This window comes from Leptodactylus fuscus, chromosome 8 (assembly GCF_031893055.1).
Source record: "Leptodactylus fuscus isolate aLepFus1 chromosome 8, aLepFus1.hap2, whole genome shotgun sequence".
Lineage (NCBI taxonomy): Eukaryota > Metazoa > Chordata > Amphibia > Anura > Leptodactylidae > Leptodactylus > Leptodactylus fuscus.
Genome location: NC_134272.1, coordinates 88,089,277 through 88,112,325, shown reverse-complemented (window position 1 = coordinate 88,112,325; position 23,049 = coordinate 88,089,277). Strand labels below are relative to the sequence as shown.

At 43.6% G+C, this 23,049-nt stretch overlaps 1 protein-coding gene across 2 annotated transcripts in view; it reads left to right on the top strand.

The window, feature by feature from the left end:
• The first annotated feature begins 76 nt into the window (after nt 1-76).
• The window catches only part of DNPEP (aspartyl aminopeptidase), a 27,867-nt gene continuing 4,894 nt past the window's right edge, over nt 77-23,049 (top strand). Inside the window, exons 1-14 of one of the 2 annotated variants that reach the window (XR_012717359.1) lie at nt 77-275; nt 5,506-5,596; nt 6,795-6,883; nt 6,961-7,074; nt 7,156-7,281; nt 8,423-8,547; nt 8,632-8,728; nt 8,856-8,963; nt 9,648-9,725; nt 13,300-13,383; nt 13,721-13,881; nt 15,513-15,638; nt 16,979-17,133; nt 17,214-17,345. Coding sequence is in view for 1 of the 2 variants with exons in the window: in XM_075284616.1 (XP_075140717.1) it covers nt 198-275; nt 5,506-5,596; nt 6,795-6,883; nt 6,961-7,074; nt 7,156-7,281; nt 8,423-8,547; nt 8,632-8,728; nt 8,856-8,963; nt 9,648-9,725; nt 13,300-13,383; nt 13,721-13,881; nt 15,513-15,552; nt 17,032-17,133; nt 17,214-17,381 (1,461 nt within the window). In the remaining variant the exon portion in view is untranslated. Of the gene's footprint in view, nt 276-5,505; nt 5,597-6,794; nt 6,884-6,960; nt 7,075-7,155; nt 7,282-8,422; nt 8,548-8,631; nt 8,729-8,855; nt 8,964-9,647; nt 9,726-13,299; nt 13,384-13,720; nt 13,882-15,512; nt 15,639-16,978; nt 17,134-17,213; nt 17,382-23,049 lie in introns of those variants that run through there. The other variant, XM_075284616.1, reaches the window with a different exon arrangement.

The window sequence follows — 23,049 nt, the reverse complement described above, 5'->3', positions numbered from 1 at the left end:
GCTTGCCTCAGCGTGTTCTCCTTTATCACTGGCCGCACCTCACTAATCCTTGTAGCCCCCCCTTTCTCTCATGTACAGCCCCCGCCTCTATGTGGAGCACACATTTACACACGCATGCATGCACACACACACAGTGACACGCACATACCCCGGCACACATTCTGCACGGACTCTGAGAGGGTGAGTACTGAGCGGAGATGGCAGCTGGTAGCAACCTCAAACTGCTTCGCCTGGGCAAGAGATGCTGGGAAGGTGGCGACTACTCTGACATCCAGGTACGGGCACCTCTGCTCTCTTCTTGTCCCTTCCCAATAACTCTGTACAGTTATCCTCTATGATAATCCGAAAGAAAAAAAAAATTTTTGGAGACAGATGTAGCAGAGCCGAATTCATTGGACGCAGATCATGATGACAACCATATGTGTCGTGTGCGGTTTACCGCAAGAAAAACTATTGTAAGATGCGCCATTGACTCCATCATAAAGCGATCGGCTCTGCTACATCTGTACATCGCAATTGGAAGTATGTAATGCAAAGACCCCATATAATGTCATAAGTGTTGACCCCCAATTTTTCTGGGTCACTTGGGGCTTCACCCGACCCATCAGTCAGAGCGATCGGGCTGTTGCCTCCAATTATTTTTAATTGAAATCAACCAAAAATGATCCGCGATTGGGGCAGATTTTATTCTCACGGTTGTTACCGATTGTAGCGGTAGAAATGTAGTGTTAGCGAGGAGGCGGAAAGGTTTTGGTGGGTGCAGACGTGTTTGGGGGTCCTGGATGGTGCCAGGTTGTATAACCGTGATGCCCGTCATGGATGCTATTTGAGGCACAGAACAAGGAGGCGTGGGTGGCGTTTGAGCCGGCCAGGCTAAGGCTGCGACCGTGCCGCACGTCACTCTCTGGAATATGTAGGTCAGCACTAAGCAGAATAAGGAATTACTATGGCGGGAGCGAGGTGTTATGTAAGGGGTGGATGTACACGGGGCTGGGGGATAAGGGATAATAAAATATGTATACGCCATGGTGATTGGCTGGGAGAGCGCTGTAGCCGCAAAATGGGAACCGGGGGCGCGAGGGGGAGGGGGAGCGACACTGGGAGACAGGTCAGCCAAGGTAAGGATGAAGAATCCAGAGCCCATGTCTTTTTCTAAAATAGATGGAGTGGAGGGCAAATGGAGGGTGGCGGGCGGAGGGGTAGCAGGGCGCGAAACGCACAGACTGTGCCAATTCCCATAAGAAGCCTTACATGACGGAGCTGTATTATTTATGGCCACCTTTATGCCTACGTATTAATAATAACCCGTGTGCCTTGTGATATTCAGAAGGTTTGGGAAATTTTTCCCTAAATTTATAAACCGATTCTGACAAAATGTTTCCAATATCAACCAAGAACCAAAGAGTCTCAAAAATTGCATCAATGAATGGAAAATTCTAATAGAAATTAGGATTAAATTCATCATTTTCTAAGTCTCTGCTTTATGTCTACAATGTTGTTACATCTTGTCCAGATCTGATGTTACTCACAGCTGAGGGTTTGTTACCAAAGCAATCTTCCTCTTGTCTTGTTACTACAATGTATCTGTGCGAAGGGATTGTATCCATCCTAACGCTAATCACAAAGAATTGTCTAGACTGGAGACAACGGGAGCAAATCTTCAGTCTTAGAACAGGAGAGGAGTATACAGGAGGAGTAACGCTGTATCTGCCCATTATATGACTTGTATACAGCATTTGTCACCCGTCTTACCCTCTATTGGCTCCATCTCTAGTTGTTAGACTGGGAATAGTCTGCTGCTAGGAGGTCTCCCTTATACTGCACTAAGGAGAAGAGATCCTGCTCCCCTATATCATACACATAGAGAAGAGGAGATCCTGCTCCCCTACTGCCATATCCTGCACATATAGTGAAGAGGAGATCCTGCTCCCCTACATCATACACATAGAGAAAAGGAGATCCTGCTCCCCTACTGCCATAACCGGCACACATACAGAAGACAAGCTCCTGCTCCGCTATATCATACACATAGAGAAGAGGAGATCCTGCTCCCCTATATCATACACATAGAGAAGAGGAGATCCTGCTCCTCTACTGCCATATCCTGCACATATAGTGAAGAGGAGATCCTGCTCCCCAGCGTCATACACACAGGGAAAAAGAGATCCTGCTCCCCTATTGCTATATCCTGCACATATAGAGAAGAGGAGATCCTTCTCCCCTATATCATACACATAGAGAAGAGGAGATCCTGCTCTCCTATATCATACACATAGAGAAGAAGAGATCCTGCTCTCCTATATCATACACATAGAGAAAAGGAAATCCTGCTCCCCTACTGCCATGTCCTGCACATATAGAGAAGACAAGATCCTGCTCCTCTACATCATACACACAGGGAAGAAGAGATCTTGCTCCCCTATTGCTATATCCTGCATATATAGAGAAGAGGAGATCCTGCTCCCCTATATCATACACATAGAGAAAAGGAGATCCTGCTCCCCTACTGCCATAACCTGCACACATACAGAGGAGGAGATCCTGCTCCCCTATTGCTATAGCCTGTACATATAGAGAAGAGGAGATCCTGCTCCCCTATATCATACACATAGAGAAAAGGAGATCCTTCTCCCTTACTGCCATAACCTGCACACATACAGAAGAGGAGATCCTGCTCCCCTATATCATGCACACAGGGAAGAGGAGATCCTGCTCACCTATCTCTATCACCCACACAGAATAAGAGAATCTGCTCCCATATATCATACACACAGGGAAGAGGAGATCATGCTTCCTTATTTCTATCACACACAGGCAGAAGAGGAGATCCATACACTGCCCATATAGAAAACCTGAGATCCTGCTCCCCTATATTATAGAAACAGAGAAGAGGAGATCCTGCTCCCCACTGCCACATCCTGTACATATAGTGTAAAAGAAATCCTGCTCCCATAACTCTATCACACACACAGAGAAGCAGTAGCAACAAGGAGGACAGTATATAACAGTACTGAGCAGCGCAGATATAAATCCTGCTCTGAAGGGAGGTTGAAAATACTTAAAGAACCAACATGTGTGTCTCTGCATCTGATCCCTTCTCATATTCTTCTCTCCATAGACTTCTATTGGAAGCATATAACTTTAAATCAACAAATGTTATCAGTCAATGTAATTGATCAGTGTAGGAGGGAGTGTAGAAGTGGCCACCACTAGGGGGAGCTTATTATCAGGTTCTATCTAAAAAAAAAAAAAAAATCTGTAGAAAGAAATCAACATGCAGTGAGCTCCCCCTAGTGGTGGATAAAATATTAGTATTTTACATTATTTAGGTATCGTGAAGCTCTGACTACTATAAAGTAATGTGCAAAAGTTTTACTTAGGCATGGAAAATTGCAAATATCCAGATATTGATTGATTTAAATTTCTCCTTTGCTCATTCACTTCATTTTCTTATTTAAAAAAAGAATAAAATATTAACACTTCTATTTCTTTGAAAATGTTATTACTTTTATAGAATTCTTCACACCTGTCTAAAACTTTTGCATGGTCCTGTAGAATGAAATTAATCTAAATCCAATTTTAGAGATATTTAGATTCAATTTATCAAAGAGATTAAGACGGAGGCCCCACATTGTGGAAATGCAACTTTTTTTTGTTGCAGTTTTTGCTGCTTTTTTTGAGCCAAAGCTAAAAATGGTACAAAAGATATCAGAAATATATAGGAAGCCGTCCCGTCATTGCAGGCGGTCCCTTCTAGTATTAAAGAAATTGAGCAATGATCAAATTTTTGGAACAAAAGTCGTGGTCATAGCACAGTCATGGGAAAAAGGCAGGACCAAGACAGTTCAGAGCCCCCCCCCCCCCCCGCCTCTCCTGTTACTGTACATTCTCTATAGAGCATGTGCTGCAGTGCTGTTACAGTGTTACACCCTGACACAGTCTGTACATGCAGTGAAGCTGTCAGAGCTGTCAGAATCATTTTCTGGTGCAAAGACTGCAGTGTAACCTCCCATCCCCCAGGGGTCCCTAATAACTATTTGTGCAATGTGCAGCAGCTCCTCTTGTGTGTAGGATTATAGGAAGTGACTGTAAGTATATACACCCAGAGCAGCTGCAGCCCAGGCACAGTTCACACTCCATGCACTATGCAGGTTAGTGCTGCAGATCTGCAAACACAGGGAGAACTTTACGCCAAACTGTGCAGGAATCAGAGGAGTGTATGCAAACTGCAGAGCAACATTGTATCCAGTGACAGGAAGTTACACTGTATCCGAGTCATGTGGATTAGTTACAATATATCTGAGTCATGTGGATTAGATACAATGTATCTGAGGCAAGATTATTAGATGCATTGTATAAAGTGACAGGAACACTGTATCAGAGTCATGTGCATTAGATATAATGTATCTGAGTAATGTGGATTTGATTCATTGTATCAGAGTCATGTGCATTAGATACAATGCATCAGAGTCATTTGCATTAGATACAATGTATCTGAGTAATGTGCATTAGATACAATGTATCCGGTATGTGCAGTAGATACATTGTATCAGTCATGTGCATTAGTTACAATATATCTGAATCATGTGGATTAGATGCATTGTACCTGAGTCAAGTTTATTAGATGCAGTGTTCCTGTCACTGGATACAATGTATCGGAGTCATGTGCATTAGATACATTGTTGTTTAATGTTTACACTGTGCTCAAGTGATCTTTACACTGCAGTAAGGACATGCTGCGAGTTGTAGTTCTACAACTTTATATCATTTTTGCAAATTACTGCATCCTTTTTTTACGGAGTGGGGGGGGGGGTTGGAGAAGGAGGTAAAGTTTGTCATGAAGTGATAACACCTCTATGGCTAGGTTCACACCTATGCCCCCCTCTCCGCCTGGGGATTCTGTTCCCCATTTAAGCATCACTTTTCTCTCTACTTAATAACTTCATTTATTATTTAAATATTATTCTAATAGTCACACCCGGTGTTATTCTGCCACGTTGCAAAAAGTGTGCAGGGTGTGTGTGTGTGTGTCCCATTCATTGTCTTTTATGACTAGGAGCTGGCAGAGATTTCTATTGAGGTACATATCCTGGTAGTAAATGCCCCTGATTCATCTGCACCCCATCATGAATCTGGCAAATTCTCTGCCGTTGCAGACATCATCAAGACCAGCATATAGCATACCAGTCTTGATGAATCGTCCCTGGATACTTTCTTACAGAAACAGCACCCCCCTTATCCATAGGCTGTATCTGGTATTGCAGCTCAGTCCTATCACAGTCCCTTGACAAGAGGGCCGCTGGATGATGCGGCCATGCTTTCTTAATCTTGCATTAGATTATCCACACATCACTGCACGTCTTAGTTATGACCTCCATGTCTTATCAGTCATTGAGGGATTATGTGTAGCAGCTGCCAGAACATTGTCATAGCCCTACAAGCAGCGTACAGGTGTAGTTCACACATGAACCTCAGGTTTGATCATTACTTTCATTCTAATAACAGGTTGCGGCCATGAAGGGAACCCGGGAAGCGGCTCAGGCGGCAGCCAAGGAGTTTCTGAAGTTTCTGAATCGTGGAGTTTCTCCCTATCATGGTAAGAGAACCTATGGCGGGGATCAGCAACCTTCAGCTGTTGTGACACTACAACTCCCAGCATGCACACCTTCTCTGCTGCTCTTGGAACTCCCATAGAGGGACATGGAGCATGCTGGGAGTTGTAGTTTCACAAGAGCTGGAGTGTTGTGGTTTTGCTGTAGTAGCATAAAAAGCCGAACATTGTGCAAGTAGATTATGTGCAGATAATATATATAATAATGATAATAAGCAGAACCTGGCCTTTGCCCCATGATACATGGAGAAGTGCACGATAAGAGGAAAGTGCTGGCCTCAGCTTCTCCGATCACTTGTGTTACATCGCTGGGTGAAGATAGAGCCCATAAGATGGGGAATCGGGAACATCAGACAGTATTGTAACCAAAAATACCTAATGCAACAATTCAGTGAGATCTAGGGCCCCATACACACAGTAGAATCCGGTCCATATATTAGCCTGATATCCTGGTGATCTGTGATGCAGGGACTCCTGTGTCCTTGTAGGTGTGTGCACTATGTACAGTATAGGACATGCAAGGACTCCTAGTGTTATAGGTACAGATCTGGCCAGGAAATCCAGATAATGTATGGACTGGAACTTTGTAGGTGACCGCACTGAACGGACGGAAATCTTAAAGTGATATTCCTATGTTGTAAAATGATGATGATCATATGACCCTGAGAATGTTTATCCTGCACAGCAGCGCCCCTGACCACCTGGCTGTGCCGAGAACTGCAGCCATAAGTCATAAAATCCAATAGAAACCTGGACCAAGTTGAAGGCTCGGTTCACACTTTGCAGATTCTTCTTTTTCAGCTGCTAGAATGGACCCTTTAGGACACACTCCTGTTCTTTTAAAAGAAGTGCTCTATATAAACCTGGCCCAAAAGGCTCTTCTTTATACTGCCACCAGGTGGTGCTGTGGAGCTGGTGTCTAAAAATCAATGGCCCCATCTGCCAGGGGTAATGCTCATGACAAAGCAACGTACCTAGACCTGGATGGTTGCACATGAGGTCTGCACATGTCCTCTGCAATACGATGTCTCAGGTAGCATGACATGAAACAGCGCCACACCTGTCTGCAGGTTGTACATGCTATTGCAGCTCGTCTCTATTCTGCAATAACAGATTTAAGCTATGGGCAGGTGATGGGAGAACTTTGAACATCCCCTTTAAGACTTCTTCTTTGTCCCCCTAGTGGTGGAGGAGTGCAAGAGCCGCCTCTTACAAGCCGGATTCCAGGAGCTGAAGGAGGCCGATCACTGGGACATCAAACCCAACCATAAGGTGAGGGCTCAGCGCCGGACCCTCAGCATGTGCAGAGTATCTGAGGGCGACTTATTCACCGTCCCATCTCTTTGTAGTACTTCGTGACCCGCAATTACTCGACCTTGGTGGCGTTTGCAGTGGGCGGCCATTACCAGCAAGGAAATGGATTTACAATCGTTGGCGCCCATACGGACAGCCCGTGTCTCCGGGTAAGGCGCGGACCCTAAATTCTATGAGGATGATCACGTTTCCCTCCTGTTTTCTCTAAGCCATGCGTCTTGTTCTCGCAGGTGAAGCGCAGGTCTTGTCGCGGTCAGGCCGGTTACCTGCAGGTCGGAGTCGAGTGCTATGGTGGAGGGATCTGGAGCACCTGGTTTGACCGAGATCTGACTGTAGCTGGTCGAGTGATCGTGAAGGTGAGGAAACTTCTGATACGTGAAACGTAACCAATGAGCCGGCGTTATACAATCGTTGTATCTGTGCGCCGCTCTTTAGGTACCGTCATTTCCTTGGTAAACCACTTGATCTGGATGTTATAACCTGGAGCCCCCTAGTGGTGAACACTGTAATGTAAAATCATTTTTCGTTTTGAAAAATTTGCTACTGGAAACAGTCAACAAGCTGCTGCTGACAGATCTGTGATACTTGTGTATTTACCTTCAGTATAAGTATGTGTATATATATTTTTTTTAGAATGGATCGCACTGACATTTTAATAGCACCTGCCACCTCTTTTTTTTTTTTTTGTAAAAATTTGCTATTGGAAACAATCAGCAAGCTACTATTAACAGATCTATTATGCTAATGTGTTTATATTCAGTATACCAGTGTGTATGATGATTTTTGCTATGGATCTAATTGAGTTCGCATCTTTATACCAGTTTTGTTTTGGTTTTTTGGTTTTTTTCTTTGCAAAAATTTGCTAATGGACACCATCAGCAAGTTGCTGTTGCTGAATCTATTATTCCTGTATGTTTCTATTTAGTATAAGAGTGCCTATAGTGTTTTTTTTCTATGATCTGATTGATATATTAACAATTTAGTAACATCTAGCACCCCATTTATTGTTATTGTTGCATATAGTTGATACTGGAAACCGTCAACAAGCTGCTGTTGACAGATCTACATAACTCTTGTGTGTGTGTATAATGTTGTTTATGATGGGTCTAGTTGATATATTCACTTTGGAATATCACTTTATTAACACCAGGTCATTTTTGGGCTTCGATCCTGCACAGCAGCACAGTCCCTATAGTCCCTACAGTGCCCAGTTATGGAGCTATAGGGATCCTATGTATAGCTGTTTGGTACCTTCACTTGTTTTTTTTTTATAAACCAGCTGCTGTGGACTCACAATCCTAGTCACAATAAAAAAAAAAAATATAGTCAGTAAGATCCATCAATAAAACTGAGCCTACATACTGATGGTTTCCATTCCACAATAAAATAAAATATGTGAATGCAGCAATAATGATGTGGTTAATATAAACCATTCTAGATATCATTATAGTAGAGACTAGATCTGATTCCTCCATGATGTCCCGCCCCACCGTTTAGGAGGGTCACCGCCTGCAGCACCGCCTGGTCTACGTGGAGCGCCCGATCCTGCGCATCCCTCACCTGGCCATCCACCTGCAGAGGAACATCAACGAGAGCTTCGGACCCAACACGGAGCAGCACCTGTGAGTGTGTTAGTAACGTGCTATCTCCGTTGTCCTGCCGCTCCTGGATTCTTCCTTCTCACGTCTCACGTCTTCTCGTTGCAGCCTTCCCATTCTTGCTTCATCTATACAAGAAGGTCTGGAGAAGGAATCCATGGATTCGGGGTCATCCTGTCACTCCTCTGGTGGAGGCCAAAACCAGGTGAGGCTACAACATGGCTCTGCTCATAACTGGTGTCCGTAGACTGGGCTGACCGGACGTCTGCTGGTCTTCAGGCTCAGATTGGCGGTCACTGATTTGGTGTATGTCTCTTTAAATCCCCCTCCAGACTGAGAGACATCATCCTCTCCTGCTCAGCTTGCTCTGTGACCGGCTGGGGGTCAAACCTGAACAGATTTTGGAATTGGAGCTCTGTCTGACTGACACACAACCTGCGGTAGGTCTCACACTTGCTCTTTGTGGTTCTCTTCCAGGATGTGTAATAGAGGGTGGGAAATCTAGTCTAGGTCCCAATGTGTAGGTTTGAGGTCCCCTTTGTACGGCTATAGGTTATCAGCCAACCATGAATTGCCAATTCTGGGGTATCACTTTTATACAGTACTTTACATTGTACCGTCCTTCTGTTATTCTTCCTGGAAATGTACAAACAATACTTGATGACTGGGTGACACAATAACGCATGTCCCTATATAGCATGGCAGCACTGATCGAACAGGGAGGGACCTACCCTATAGAGATGGGGAAACCTAACACTCAGTTGTCAGTTGCATTTTCCAGGAGGAGTAACAGAGGAACAGTGTAAGTTTTAGGAAGCTATGTACTAGACATATCAGCAGAGCCGTGTGATTGCAGGGAGATATTGCGCAGTTTGGGCTTTAAATTTGCAAATTAAAATGGAAAACCTGTAGGGGGCGGTCCAGACTACAGTCCGACTACAACCAGCGGATCAGGATATAGTCAGAGTTGTACATTGTGACTGACAGTCCATTCCTGATTGGTTTAGTTGTAGCCCTTACAGCCAATCAGATGCATTATAGGGATCACATGACACTTTGTTACATTGTATCACATAGATCTGTGTGTGTTACCATTGTCTCGTGTTGCCTCCTCTCTGTTTCAGACTTTAGGGGGCGCCTATGACGAGTTCATTTTCGGCCCACGCCTGGATAATCTGCATAGTTGCTATTGTGCCCTTCAGGTGAGTCTTGTTCATTGCGTGCTCTGCGGGTCATATATGGAGTTACATGGTTTAATAATGCTCCTGGGTAACTTGGGGTGGTTAATTCTGCTCTGTACATAGGATTAGGGTTAATCCTAGCTGTAGTTGTGGTCATTGGTACGTGGAGTCCACAATTCTGCCCCCCTGCCCAGTGCCCCAGTTATAAAATGGCACTTACCACTGTCAGCTATATCCAGATACTTATATTGTACCATTGACATAATTGCTGACGGTTTCCTTCAGTGACCCTCCATGATCCCCTGAAGTAGTAGCAACTGATCCAATGCTATTTTTATTAATACTCTATATGTTGAATAGAATGATACAAATACAGTTAAGACTGACACCTCTTGCAGAACAGATGAAAAAAATTCTACCACCTCTAGATACGGGTCAATTTTCAACCCTAATATACTAAGGTGTAAGTAGAAATGAGAGAAGTATCTTAATTAGGGAATATTGTCAGGAAGGTCTGTCTATCTATGTATAACACTCCTGGTATATTGTGCACCGGGATGTGTCAAATAAAGAGGAGCCAGAACAATCCTATTAGTCCACGAGTATATCCATACAAAGTAACTGTTCAGGCTTGAACTCGAGACATCACATTACCATGTCACAAACGTCCTGCATGTATCCCATCCCATGCTAAGAATACACAACCACAATGATACATTGTATCGGCATCCACCACTAGGGACCGCATCTTTTCTTATTTTGGGGTCTTTTGAATATTCATTCTTAGGGCTTAAAGGGATTCTACTATTAAAACCTCTTTTTTTGTGGATAAGACGTTGGAATAACCTTTAGAAAGTCTATTCGTCTCTTACCTTTAGATGTGATCTCCGCCGCGCTGTTCCTTAGAAATACTGTTTTTTACCAGTATGCAAACAAGTTCTCTCGCAGCAATGGGGGCGGGCCCTACTGCAGCTCGAGAACACGATCCTGTGACGCCTCTTTCTTTAGCTGGATCCTCTCCTTCTCTGTCGTCTTCCTCCTGCGTCACCTCCAGGAGGAAGATGGTGGCCATTTTTGGGAGGCCGCTCCTGCATTGAACTACAAGAGCAAGAGTGGCCTCCCAAAAATGGCCGCTGGCCGGCATGCGTAGGCGTCGGAGGTGACGCAGGAGGAAGACTACAGAGAAGGGGAGGATCCAGCCGAAGATAGAGGTGTCGCAGGATCCTGTTCTCGAGCAGCAGTGGGGACGCCCCCATCGCATTTCCAGCACTGGGGCCCGCCCCCATCTCTGCCAGAGAACTCATTTGCATATCGGTAAAACACGGTATTTCTAAGGAATGGAGCGGCGGAGATCAGATCTAAAGGTAGGAGATGAATAGCCTTTCTAAAGACTATTCCGACATCTTATCTACAAAAAAAAAAAATGTTTTAATGGTAGAATCCCTTTAAACTCTCCTGAGGAACCTGGTGTTATGTGTTATGTTTCTCAGCAGGGGAAATGCGTAGAGAGTCTACATTACGTTGCCTCATGGAACGGCAAGAGCTCATTTAGGAGGCTGCTATATCTTGTTGCAGCCCATACTTTCAGAGGTTACGTTGGCTCTGCCTAATCTAGGACGGCATGGGCATTACTTAAAGGGGTGTTCCCATGTACATAATATCTATATTTGTAGATAATTAAAAGTTAAACATTTTTGCAAATATAAGTAATTGAAAATTCTGCAAAGTTTTAAAGATTTTCTTTAACTTTCTTAGTGGTGACAGTCTTTTATCTTGATCAGTTGCCATGATTACGACCACTAATGCAGAAACCTTCTATGGTCTGGGACTTGTCAGGAACCCCAGCTATGATCTTCTTATTGTAGCTGGATTATCAGGCAGGGACACTACATGTATCAGAAGATATCCCGGCCACAATAAGGACATCATGGCTGGTTATCAGGAGGACACTACAAGTATCAGAAGATATCCCGGCCACAATAAGGACATCATGGCTGGTTATCAGGAGGACACTACATGTATGAGAAGATAACCTGACCACAATAAGGACATCATGGCTGGTTATCAGGAGGGGACACTACATGTATGAGAAGATAACCTGACCACAATAAGGACATCATGGCTGGTTATCAGGAGGACACTACATGTATCAGAAGATATCCCGGCCACAATAAGGACATCATGGCTGGTTATCAGGAGGGGACACTACATGTATCAGAAGATATCCCGGCCACAATAAGGACATCATGGCTGGTTATCAGGAGGACACTACAAGTATCAGAAGATATCCCGGCCACAATAAGGACATCATGGCTGATTTTCTGACCTTAGAAAGTTTCTGCATTAGTGGTCGTATCCACTGGCCTGTTTGCAGCATGTTATTGCCTAGCTATACATAGGGCAAACTACTACAGTAACATGGCTACCATATAGCGAGCTTCTATTGATCCCTAATGAATGGTGCTTTAGTACTACAACCATGAATGTATCATTGCGGTTGTTTATTCTTAGCATGGGATGGGATACATGCAGGACATTTGTGACATGGAAATGTGATGTCTCGAGTTCGCTCTATTTAAGCCTGAACAGTTACTTTGTATATAACAACTAGCGGGCTAATAGGAATAAAGTTTTGTAGTTTTATTATTCGCTAGCCATTTTTTTTCCTTGGATTGTAATTCAACAGACCCGTTAGTGTTTTGGAAAGAGGGAGCAGGGATGTAAATCTGAGGTTTTCTTTGCAGCATTCACTTCACTTACATCACATGCAGGATTACAATAGAAGATAACACCTCTGTTAGATAACACCACTGCTGACAATAGATGATGTCACAGCTTATCATGTAACTATGGACAGAAAATAGAATAAAAAAGGTGAAATAATCTGAGTAAGACAAATAAATAAAAATCGCCGTTACGTTCCTTCTAATATCGTACTGCCCCTTTATATGCTAGGCCTGCCTTGCTGTGATCTATGAGGTGTTAGGAGCCGGGTTTGTAGGGTCATATAGTGGCGTCATCTGTCTCAGCCGCCTTCATCAATATCCTAAAGGGAGATAACGTAAAGGTCAGCAGATCCCGAGCGTATCGGGAATAACAAGTCCTAAGAATAGCGCAGTTCGTGCCGATGCTTAAGAGACGGATTGGATTTTTGTAAATCTCGATCTTGTATGAACGAGTGCATCGTCCTGATTGGAGAAGTCCGGATTAAAGGGGCGGATAACCTAATATCCATATTAATGGCTGAGCAGCTGATGGTCTATTGCTCTCTGTTATCAGCCATGAGTGAGACAGACTGTAGTGATCCTCAATGGGATGGTCACTACCTAAACACTACAATACATAAGGGGTCCTTGCAGTCTGACCCCCGACGCTCAGACCCTCCCGTATACCTGGGAACCATGTTGACATCCAATATGACCACCATTACTTTTTTCAATATTGCCACTGGTAATGGTAGCCATGTTGTCACCCAACTTTCCCAGGGTCGGATATAATTGGATACACTCCCGGGATAATGTCTGATATTGTCGCTCATCATATGTGTCCCCCTCCCCTGACTAATCTGTCCTCCATTGTTTTCTCTCCCCCGCAGGCTCTTCTTGGCTCCTGTGACTCTCCAAACTCTCTCACCAATGACCCCAATGTCAGGATGATCACCCTGTATGACAATGAGGAGGTGAGACATGCTGGGAGTGTGACGAATGTCTGGCCATGGGGTGAGACCGTGACCACAAATCTAATGTGACACTGGGAGCTGAGATACGCTGCCCTGTATGTGGGGATACGGGAAGGGGACGAGCAGGAGCAGTGACCCCGGGGAATACGGGACCTTTACTCGCAGCAGCCACAGACAATGACCGGCAATGCTGCATGTACTGATCAGACTGTAACCAGTTATATCTGTCCCTGGGAAAGCTGGGTGGCAATTAAGAGATACGTTGGATGTTATGGGGACATCATCTCTTTTTCTTGTGTACATCTCCTGCAGTTTATACCGTATCCATCTATTCCAGGTTGGATCGGAGAGTGCTCACGGTGCCGAGTCTCTTCTGACCGAGCTGATCCTGCGCCGTATCTCCTGCACCCCACAGAATCTCACCGCCTTCGAGGAGTCAGTGCCCAAATCCTTCATGATCAGCGCTGATATGGCCCATGCCGTGCATCCAAACTACATGTAAGAGACCCCACTATGACCAGCAACACGCTGCCTCCATGACTAGTCAGCATCCAATCCCTGTCCTCTGCACGCCCAATGGCATGCTTATTCTTGTAGTCCTTTGTGGAAATGAGGAATTGTAGCCATCAAAGAGCGTCAAACCTAATTATATAACACTACATGGGACAGATCAGTGCCCTGAGAGTTGGAGGATAGGTCACCAATATGTTATAGGTGAGTGTGGAAAACCAGGGACCCCTGCTGACCAGCTGGCAATGACCTCACATTCGCCAGTCACATTGTATAGTTGCATCTCAGTCCCATTCAAGTGAATGGGACTGAACATCAATGCGAAGCCCAGCCACTACAATATATGTGGCACTATGCTGTGGCCTCTTCTAGCAGCTGATCTGTGTGGGGCCCAGGGTGTCAAAACCCCACCGATCACGTATTAATAACTTATCCTAAGGATACACCCTGTATAAATCCCCGAAACCCCTTTAAATTTCATAAATGAACCACACAGCTGAATATAAGAAACTTTTTAATGTATGAAATGTGTCCCAATTATCATGCAGTCACTTTTTATGTAGAAGTCTATGGAGAGGAGAAGGATGCTGGAAAAGACACACACAAATAACTTGCTACTCAACTCTGCTACACTGTGAGCCAGGAAGCGCTAATGGCACTGCTGTATCTTCAGGATATGACTCTACCACTGCACAGAATGAAGCAATAAACCAATTAACATCCTCCTCCTCCTCCCCTCTCCATAGAGCTCTGCTTACAAGCTTCATAAAATAGATTCTATGCTTCATAGACTTCAATAGGACACTGCTGCAGTACCAAAACCTGCCACTATGAATTGTCTCTCCTCTCCTGACATTCCTGGGAACCGCACTGCCCCTGAGCAGCTGATCTGCAAGGGTCTCAGCTGCCAGACCCTCACAGATCTAATATTGTTGACCTATCCTAAGGAAAGTACACAATCCCTTTAAAGAGGACCTTTCACCATATCTGGGCACAGGCAGTGTTATATACTGCCAGAAAGCTGACAGTGCGCTGAATTCAGCGCACTGTCGGCTTTCCCGATCTGTGCCCGGTGTAAAGCGCTATCGGTCCCGGTACCGTAGCGCTTTACAGTCAGAAGGGCGTTTCTGACCATTAGCCAGAGACGTCCTTCTGCCTCGCGGCGCCAATCGCGCTGTGCTGTGGAGCGGGGAGGAACGCCCCCTCCCCTCCTGATAGTGCTAGTCTACGGACAAGCTGTGTGAGCAGAGGGAGGGGGCATTCCTCCCCGCTCCACAGCACAGCGCAATTGGCGCCGCGAGGCAGAAGGATGTCTCTGGCTAATGGTCAGAAACGCCCTTCTGACCATAGAAGAGCTACGGTACCGGGCCGTAAGCTCTTCACACCGGGCACAGATCGGGAAAGCCGACAGTGCGCTGAATTCAGCGCACTGTCAGCTTTCTGGCAGTATATAGAACTGCCTGTGCCTGGATATGGTGAAAGGTCCTCTTTAAGGTACATGTTATGTTGTGGGTTGATCCCCCACATTGTATCCTAATGGCTGGTGGATTCCTGGGGATCTGGTAGATCACTCCTACAAGATTCTGTTTCATTGGGTAATGTTGTGAATTCTTCTATAGGGACAAACACGAGGAGAACCACCGGCCCCTGTTCCATAAGGTGAGTCCCTACTGCTCCCTATATTTTGCTGTCTTGTTACATTGTATCCGCACTATCTTAGGTCACCTTTTGGCGTCTTCACTAGGGTTGATCGATCGTGTTCGGAAAAGATCAGATTCCGATCGGCGATCGAGAAAATTTTGCGATCGGAATTCCGAACACGATCTTTTTAGGTGGGATCGAGATCGGTGATTATTTCCCACAATGCTTTGCTACTGGCCAAGCATTGTGGGAAAAGCTAACAATGTTAGCCTTCACACTGAGTATACGTTCCACTCATTCTGAGCGGAGTATATACTCAGTGTGAAGGCTCCACTGCGGTTCCGTAGGAATGAATGGAAGCAGCCAACACACAGCCTTAACCCCCTGCGCGCCGGCTGCGTCCATTCACTTTAATGGGAGACTAGCTAACATCTCTAGTAGCTACTTACCTGCAGAGATGGCTGGTCCGGTGCCCGGTGTTCTCGTTCTTCTTTGCCTTGCTGCCCCCGCCTCCCAGGTTAGTGTTAAAAAGCTAGGAAGAAGGCGGGGCTTGCGGCTTAGGAGAGTGTGGGCGGGTACAGGGCGGGGAGACGCGACGTCTCCCCTCCCAGTACCCGCCCACACTCTCCTAACCTGGGAGGCAGGGGACAGCGAGGCGAAGAAGAACGAGAACACCGGGCACCGGACCAGCCATCTCTGCAGGTAAGTGGACACCAGGGGGGACTAAGTAGCCAGAGGATTAAAAAAAAATCCTCTGGCTACTTAGTGATTAAAAAAAAAAATCACTACACAGCGTGGATTCTAACAATTAAAGCATTCAATGGTTAGATTCCATGCTGTAAAGTGAATAGGATTGCTTTTAATATCTGATCTCTGATTTAGTTTAAAAAATCCCATTGACTTTCATTGGGATCAGAATTGGGATCGAGATCGGGTTCGAATGAAACATGAAAAATCAAAAGGAAAAACCGCTACATCTGACTGCATGTATATATGCAATGACTGTAACGGACAACCCCAGACTGTAAGGGCCAACAACAGACAAAATAGAAAAAATTATCGTCCGGCAATCAAATACTTAAAATGTAACTTTTACTTCATTGATATAAAAAACATAAACATGTTTCAGGAGCAAGAAAAAAAGAGGAACAGCTTACGCGTTTCAGGACATGGTGTTGAGTCCCTTAGTCATACCATAGCATAGCATACCATATGCTATGACTAAGGGACTCAACACCATGTCCTGAAACGCGTAAGCTGTTCCTCTTTTTTTCTTGCTCCTGAAACATGTTTATGTTTTTTATATCAATGAAGTAAAAGTTACATTTTAAGTATTTGATTGCCGGACGATAATTTTTTCTATTTTGTCGAATGAAACATGATCGGAAATCAGATTTCAAAATTGATCCTGAAAAGTCAAGATCGGCTCAACCCTACTCACCAGTTGTGCACACACGGGCGACACTCGATGTAACTTTCTGTATATTTATCAATCAGGGGCCTGTCATCAAGGTGAACAGTAACCAGCGCTACGCCTCCACCGCCGTGACCGAGGCCGTCCTGCGGGAAATCGCCGGACGTGTTGGTGTGCCGCTGCAGGTAATAGAGTCCAAAAACCCAAATCTGGAAATAATTCAAAGCTCTTTATGTTGTTTGCTAATTGGAATTTCCATCCTTAGGAATTCATGGTGAGGAATGACGTTCCGTGCGGGACCACCATCGGCCCTATCCTGGCTAGTAAGCTGGGACTGAGGGTTCTGGATTTGGGATCCCCGCAGCTGGCCATGCACTCTGTGAGGGAGATGTGCTGCACCTCAGGGGTCCTGCAGACCAGCACTCTCTTCCAGGTAATGTGTGTTTGTGTGTTATGTCTATGAGTGACCACTAGAGGGCGCTCAAGGCAGTATTAATGTAGCAAGAACATAATCTAGATGTTATAGGACCGTTGGGAAATAAAAGCGAAATATCTGCACCCCCGGAGGATCCTGAGGAGAACCGGAGTCCGGAGGGGATAGAAGACCCTTCATATGGAGGGTTCCTTTAAGTGCACATAAAGCAGAAATTGTTACTGAGCTGCGGCCAAAAATCATCTGGGCAATGAGCAACCAAAAATGACCTCATTTATAAACCAAGTCTTTATGTTAAACTTATTTTTTTAAAGATTTTTTTGGATTTTTACATTTTTCATGTTGCAATTTTCACTATAGCCACTATGACTATGGGCTTATATACAGCAGTCACCTCATTTATATCACAGACAGGGTTACAATAGAAGATAACACCTCTATAGATAACACCACTGGGCCATCATTACATCAATACTGACCATAGATGATGTCATCACTTATCTCCTCCCCCTCCCTGCACTGAGAATGTCTAGAAACCTCTCCCATAGACCTCAATGAGTTTATCATATAAGTGGTTTGATCATGTTGGGGGTTGTAGTGCTGTATGTATACAGTGTAATAGGATTGTATTATGGCCATGTTGGGGGTTGTAGTTCTCTATGTATACAGTATAATAGGATTGTATTATGGCCATGTTGGGGGTTGTAGTCCTGTATGTATACAGTATAATAGGATTGTATTATGGCCATGTTGGGGGTTGTAGTTCTCTATGTATACAGTGTAATAGGATTGTATTATGGCCATGTTGGGGGTTGTAGTGCTGTGTGTATACAGTGTATAATAGGATTGTATTATGGCCATGTTGGGGGTTGTAGTGCTGTATGTATACAGTGTAATAGGATTGTATTATGGCCATGTTGGGGGTTGTAGTGCTGTATGTATACAGTGTATAATAGGATTGTATTATGGCCATGTTGGGGGTTGTAGTCCTGTATGTATACAGTATAATAGGATTGTATTATGGCCATGTTGGGGGTTGTAGTGCTGTATGTATACAGTGTAATAGGATTGTATTATGGCCATGTTGGGGGTTGTAGTCCTGTATGTATACAGTGTAATAGGATTGTATTATGGCCATGTTGGGGGTTGTAGTGCTGTATGTATACAGTGTATAATAGGATTGTATTATGGCCATGTTGGGGGTTGTAGTGCTGTATGTATACAGTATAATAGGATTGTATTATGGCCATGTTGGGGGTTGTAGTGCTGTATGTATACAGTATAATAGGATTGTATTATGGCCATGTTGGGGGTTGTAGTGCTGTATGTATACAGTGTATAATAGGATTGTATTATGGCCATGTTGGGAGTTGTAGTCCTGTATGTATACAGTATAATAGGATTGTATTATGGCCATGTTGGGGGTTGTAGTCCTGTATGTATACAGTATAATAGGATTGTATTATGGCCATGTTGGGGGTTGTAGTGCTGTATGTATACAGTGTAATAGGATTGTATTATGGCCATGTTGGGGGTTGTAGTGCTGTGTGTATACAGTATAATAGGATTGTATTATGGCCATGTTGGGGGTTGTAGTGCTGTGTGTATACAGTATAATAGGATTGTATTATGGCCATGTTGGGGGTTGTAGTGCTGTATGTATACAGTATAATAGGATTGTATTATGGCCATGTTGGGGGTTGTAGTGCTGTATGTATACAGTATAATAGGATTGTATTATGGCCATGTTGGGGGTTGTAGTGCTGTATGTATACAGTGTAATAGGATTGTATTATGGCCATGTTGGGGGTTGTAGTGCTGTGTGTATACAGTATAATAGGATTGTATTATGGCCATGTTGGGGGGTTGTAGTCCTGTATGTATACAGTATAATAGGATTGTATTATGGCCATGTTGGGGGTTGTAGTGCTGTATGTATACAGTGTATAATAGGATTGTATTATGGCCATGTTGGGGGTTGTAGTGCTGTATGTATACAGTGTAATAGGATTGTATTATGGCCATGTTGGGGGTTGTAGTCCTGTATGTATACAGTATAATAGGATTGTATTATGGCCATGTTGGGGGTTGTAGTGCTGTATGTATACAGTGTATAATAGGATTGTATTATGGCCATGTTGGGGGCTGTAGTGTTGTGTGTATACAGTGTAATAGGATTGTATTATGGCCATGTTGGGGGTTGTAGTGCTGTATGTATACAGTGTAATAGGATTGTATTATGGCCATGTTGGGGGTTGTAGTCCTGTGTGTATACAGTATAATAGGATTGTATTATGGCCATGTTGGGGGTTGTAGTGCTGTATGTATACAGTATAATAGGATTGTATTATGGCCATGTTGGGGGTTGTAGTGCTGTATGTATACAGTATAATAGGATTGTATTATGGCCATGTTGGGGGTTGTAGTGCTGTATGTATACAGTGTAATAGGATTGTATTATGGCCATGTTGGGGGTTGTAGTGCTGTGTGTATACAGTATAATAGGATTGTATTATGGCCATGTTGGGGGTTGTAGTGCTGTATGTATACAGTGTAATAGGATTGTATTATGGCCATGTTGGGGGTTGTAGTCCTGTATGTATACAGTATAATAGGATTGTATTATGGCCATGTTGGGGGTTGTAGTGCTGTATGTATACAGTGTAATAGGATTGTATTATGGCCATGTTGGGGGTTGTAGTGCTGTATGTATACAGTGTAATAGGATTGTATTATGGTCATGTTGGGGGTTGTAGTGCTGTATGTATACAGTGTAATAGGATTGTATTATGGCCATGTTGGGGGTTGTAGTGCTGTATGCATACAGTATAATAGGATTGTATTATGGCCATGTTGGGGGTTGTAGTCCTGTATGTATACAGTGTAATAGGATTGTATTATGGCCATGTTGGGGGTTGTAGTGCTGTATGTATACAGTGTATAATAGGATTGTATTATGGCCATGTTGGGGGTTGTAGTGCTGTATGTATACAGTGTATAATAGGATTGTATTATGGCCATGTTGGGGGTTGTAGTGCTGTATGTATACAGTGTATAATAGGATTGTATTATGGCCATGTTGGGGGCTGTAGTGCTGTATGTATACAGTGTATAATAGGATTGTATTATGGCCATGTTGGGGGTTGTAGTGCTGTATGTATACAGTGTAATAGGATTGTATTATGGCCATGTTGGGGGTTGTAGTCCTGTATGTATACAGTATAATAGGATTGTATTATGGCCATGTTGGGGGTTGTAGTGCTGTGTGTATACAGTATAATAGGATTGTATTATGGCCATGTTGGGGGTTGTAGTGCTGTGTGTATACAGTATAATAGGATTGTATTATGGCCATGTTGGGGGTTGTAGTGCTGTATGTATACAGTATAATAGGATTGTATTATGGCCATGTTGGGGGTTGTAGTGCTGTATGTATACAGTGTAATAGGATTGTATTATGGCCATGTTGGGGGTTGTAGTCCTGTATGTATACAGTATAATAGGATTGTATTATGGCCATGTTGGGGGTTGTAGTCCTGTATGCATACAGTATAATAGGATTGTATTATGGCCATGTTGGGGGTTGTAGTGCTGTATGTATACAGTATAATAGGATTGTATTATGGCCATGTTGGGGGTTGTAGTGCTGTATGTATACAGTGTAATAGGATTGTATTATGGCCATGTTGGGGGTTGTAGTGCTGTGTGTATACAGTATAATAGGATTGTATTATGGCCATGTTGGGGGTTGTAGTCCTGTGTGTATACAGTATAATAGGATTGTATTATGGCCATGTTGGGGGTTGTAGTGCTGTATGTATACAGTGTAATAGGATTGTATTATGGTCATGTTGGGGGTTGTAGTGCTGTATGTATACAGTGTAATAGGATTGTATTATGGCCATGTTGGGGGTTGTAGTGCTGTATGCATACAGTATAATAGGATTGTATTATGGCCATGTTGGGGGTTGTAGTCCTGTATGTATACAGTGTAATAGGATTGTATTATGGCCATGTTGGGGGTTGTAGTGCTGTATGTATACAGTGTATAATAGGATTGTATTATGGCCATGTTGGGGGTTGTAGTGCTGTATGCATACAGTATAATAGGATTGTATTATGGCCATGTTGGGGGCTGTAGTGCTGTATGTATACAGTGTAATAGGATTGTATTATGGCCATGTTGGGGGTTGTAGTCCTGTATGTATACAGTATAATAGGATTGTATTATGGCCATGTTGGGGGTTGTAGTGCTGTGTGTATACAGTATAATAGGATTGTATTATGGCCATGTTGGGGGTTGTAGTGCTGTGTGTATACAGTATAATAGGATTGTATTATGGCCATGTTGGGGGTTGTAGTGCTGTATGTATACAGTATAATAGGATTGTATTATGGCCATGTTGGGGGTTGTAGTGCTGTATGTATACAGTGTAATAGGATTGTATTATGGCCATGTTGGGGGTTGTAGTGCTGTATGTATACAGTATAATAGGATTGTATTATGGCCATGTTGGGGGTTGTAGTGCTGTATGTATACAGTGTAATAGGATTGTATTATGGCCATGTTGGGGGTTGTAGTCCTGTATGCATACAGTATAATAGGATTGTATTATGGCCATGTTGGGGGTTGTAGTGCTGTATGTATACAGTATAATAGGATTGTATTATGGCCATGTTGGGGGTTGTAGTGCTGTATGTATACAGTGTAATAGGATTGTATTATGGCCATGTTGGGGGTTGTAGTCCTGTATGTATACAGTGTATAATAGGATTGTATTATGGCCATGTTGGGGGTTGTAGTCCTGTATGTATACAGTGTAGTAGGATTGTATTATGGCCATGTTGGGGGTTGTAGTGCTGTATGTATACAGTGTATAATAGGATTGTATTATGGCCATGTTGGGGGTTGTAGTGCTGTATGTATACAGTATAATAGGATTGTATTATGGCCATGTTGGGGGTTGTAGTGCTGTATGTATACAGTATAATAGGATTGTATTATGGCCATGTTGGGGGTTGTAGTGCTGTATGTATACAGTATAATAGGATTGTATTATGGCCATGTTGGGGGTTGTAGTGCTGTATGTATACAGTATAATAGGATTGTATTATGGCCATGTTGGGGGTTGTAGTGCTGTATGTATACAGTATAATAGGATTGTATTATGGCCATGTTGGGGGTTGTAGTGCTGTATGTATACAGTGTATAATAGGATTGTATTATGGCCATGTTGGGGGTTGTAGTGCTGTATGTATACAGTATAATAGGATTGTATTATGGCCATGTTGGGGGTTGTAGTCCTGTATGTATACAGTATAATAGGATTGTATTATGGCCATGTTGGGGGTTGTAGTGCTGTATGTATACAGTATAATAGGATTGTATTATGGCCATGTTGGGGGTTGTAGTCCTGTATGTATACAGTATAATAGGATTGTATTATGGCCATGTTGGGGGTTGTAGTGCTGTATGTATACAGTGTAATAGGATTGTATTATGGCCATGTTGGGGGTTGTAGTCCTGTATGTATACAGTGTATAATAGGATTGTATTATGGCCATGTTGGGGGTTGTAGTGCTGTATGTATACAGTGTAATAGGATTGTATTATGGCCATGTTGGGGGTTGTAGTGCTGTATGTATACAGTATAATAGGATTGTATTA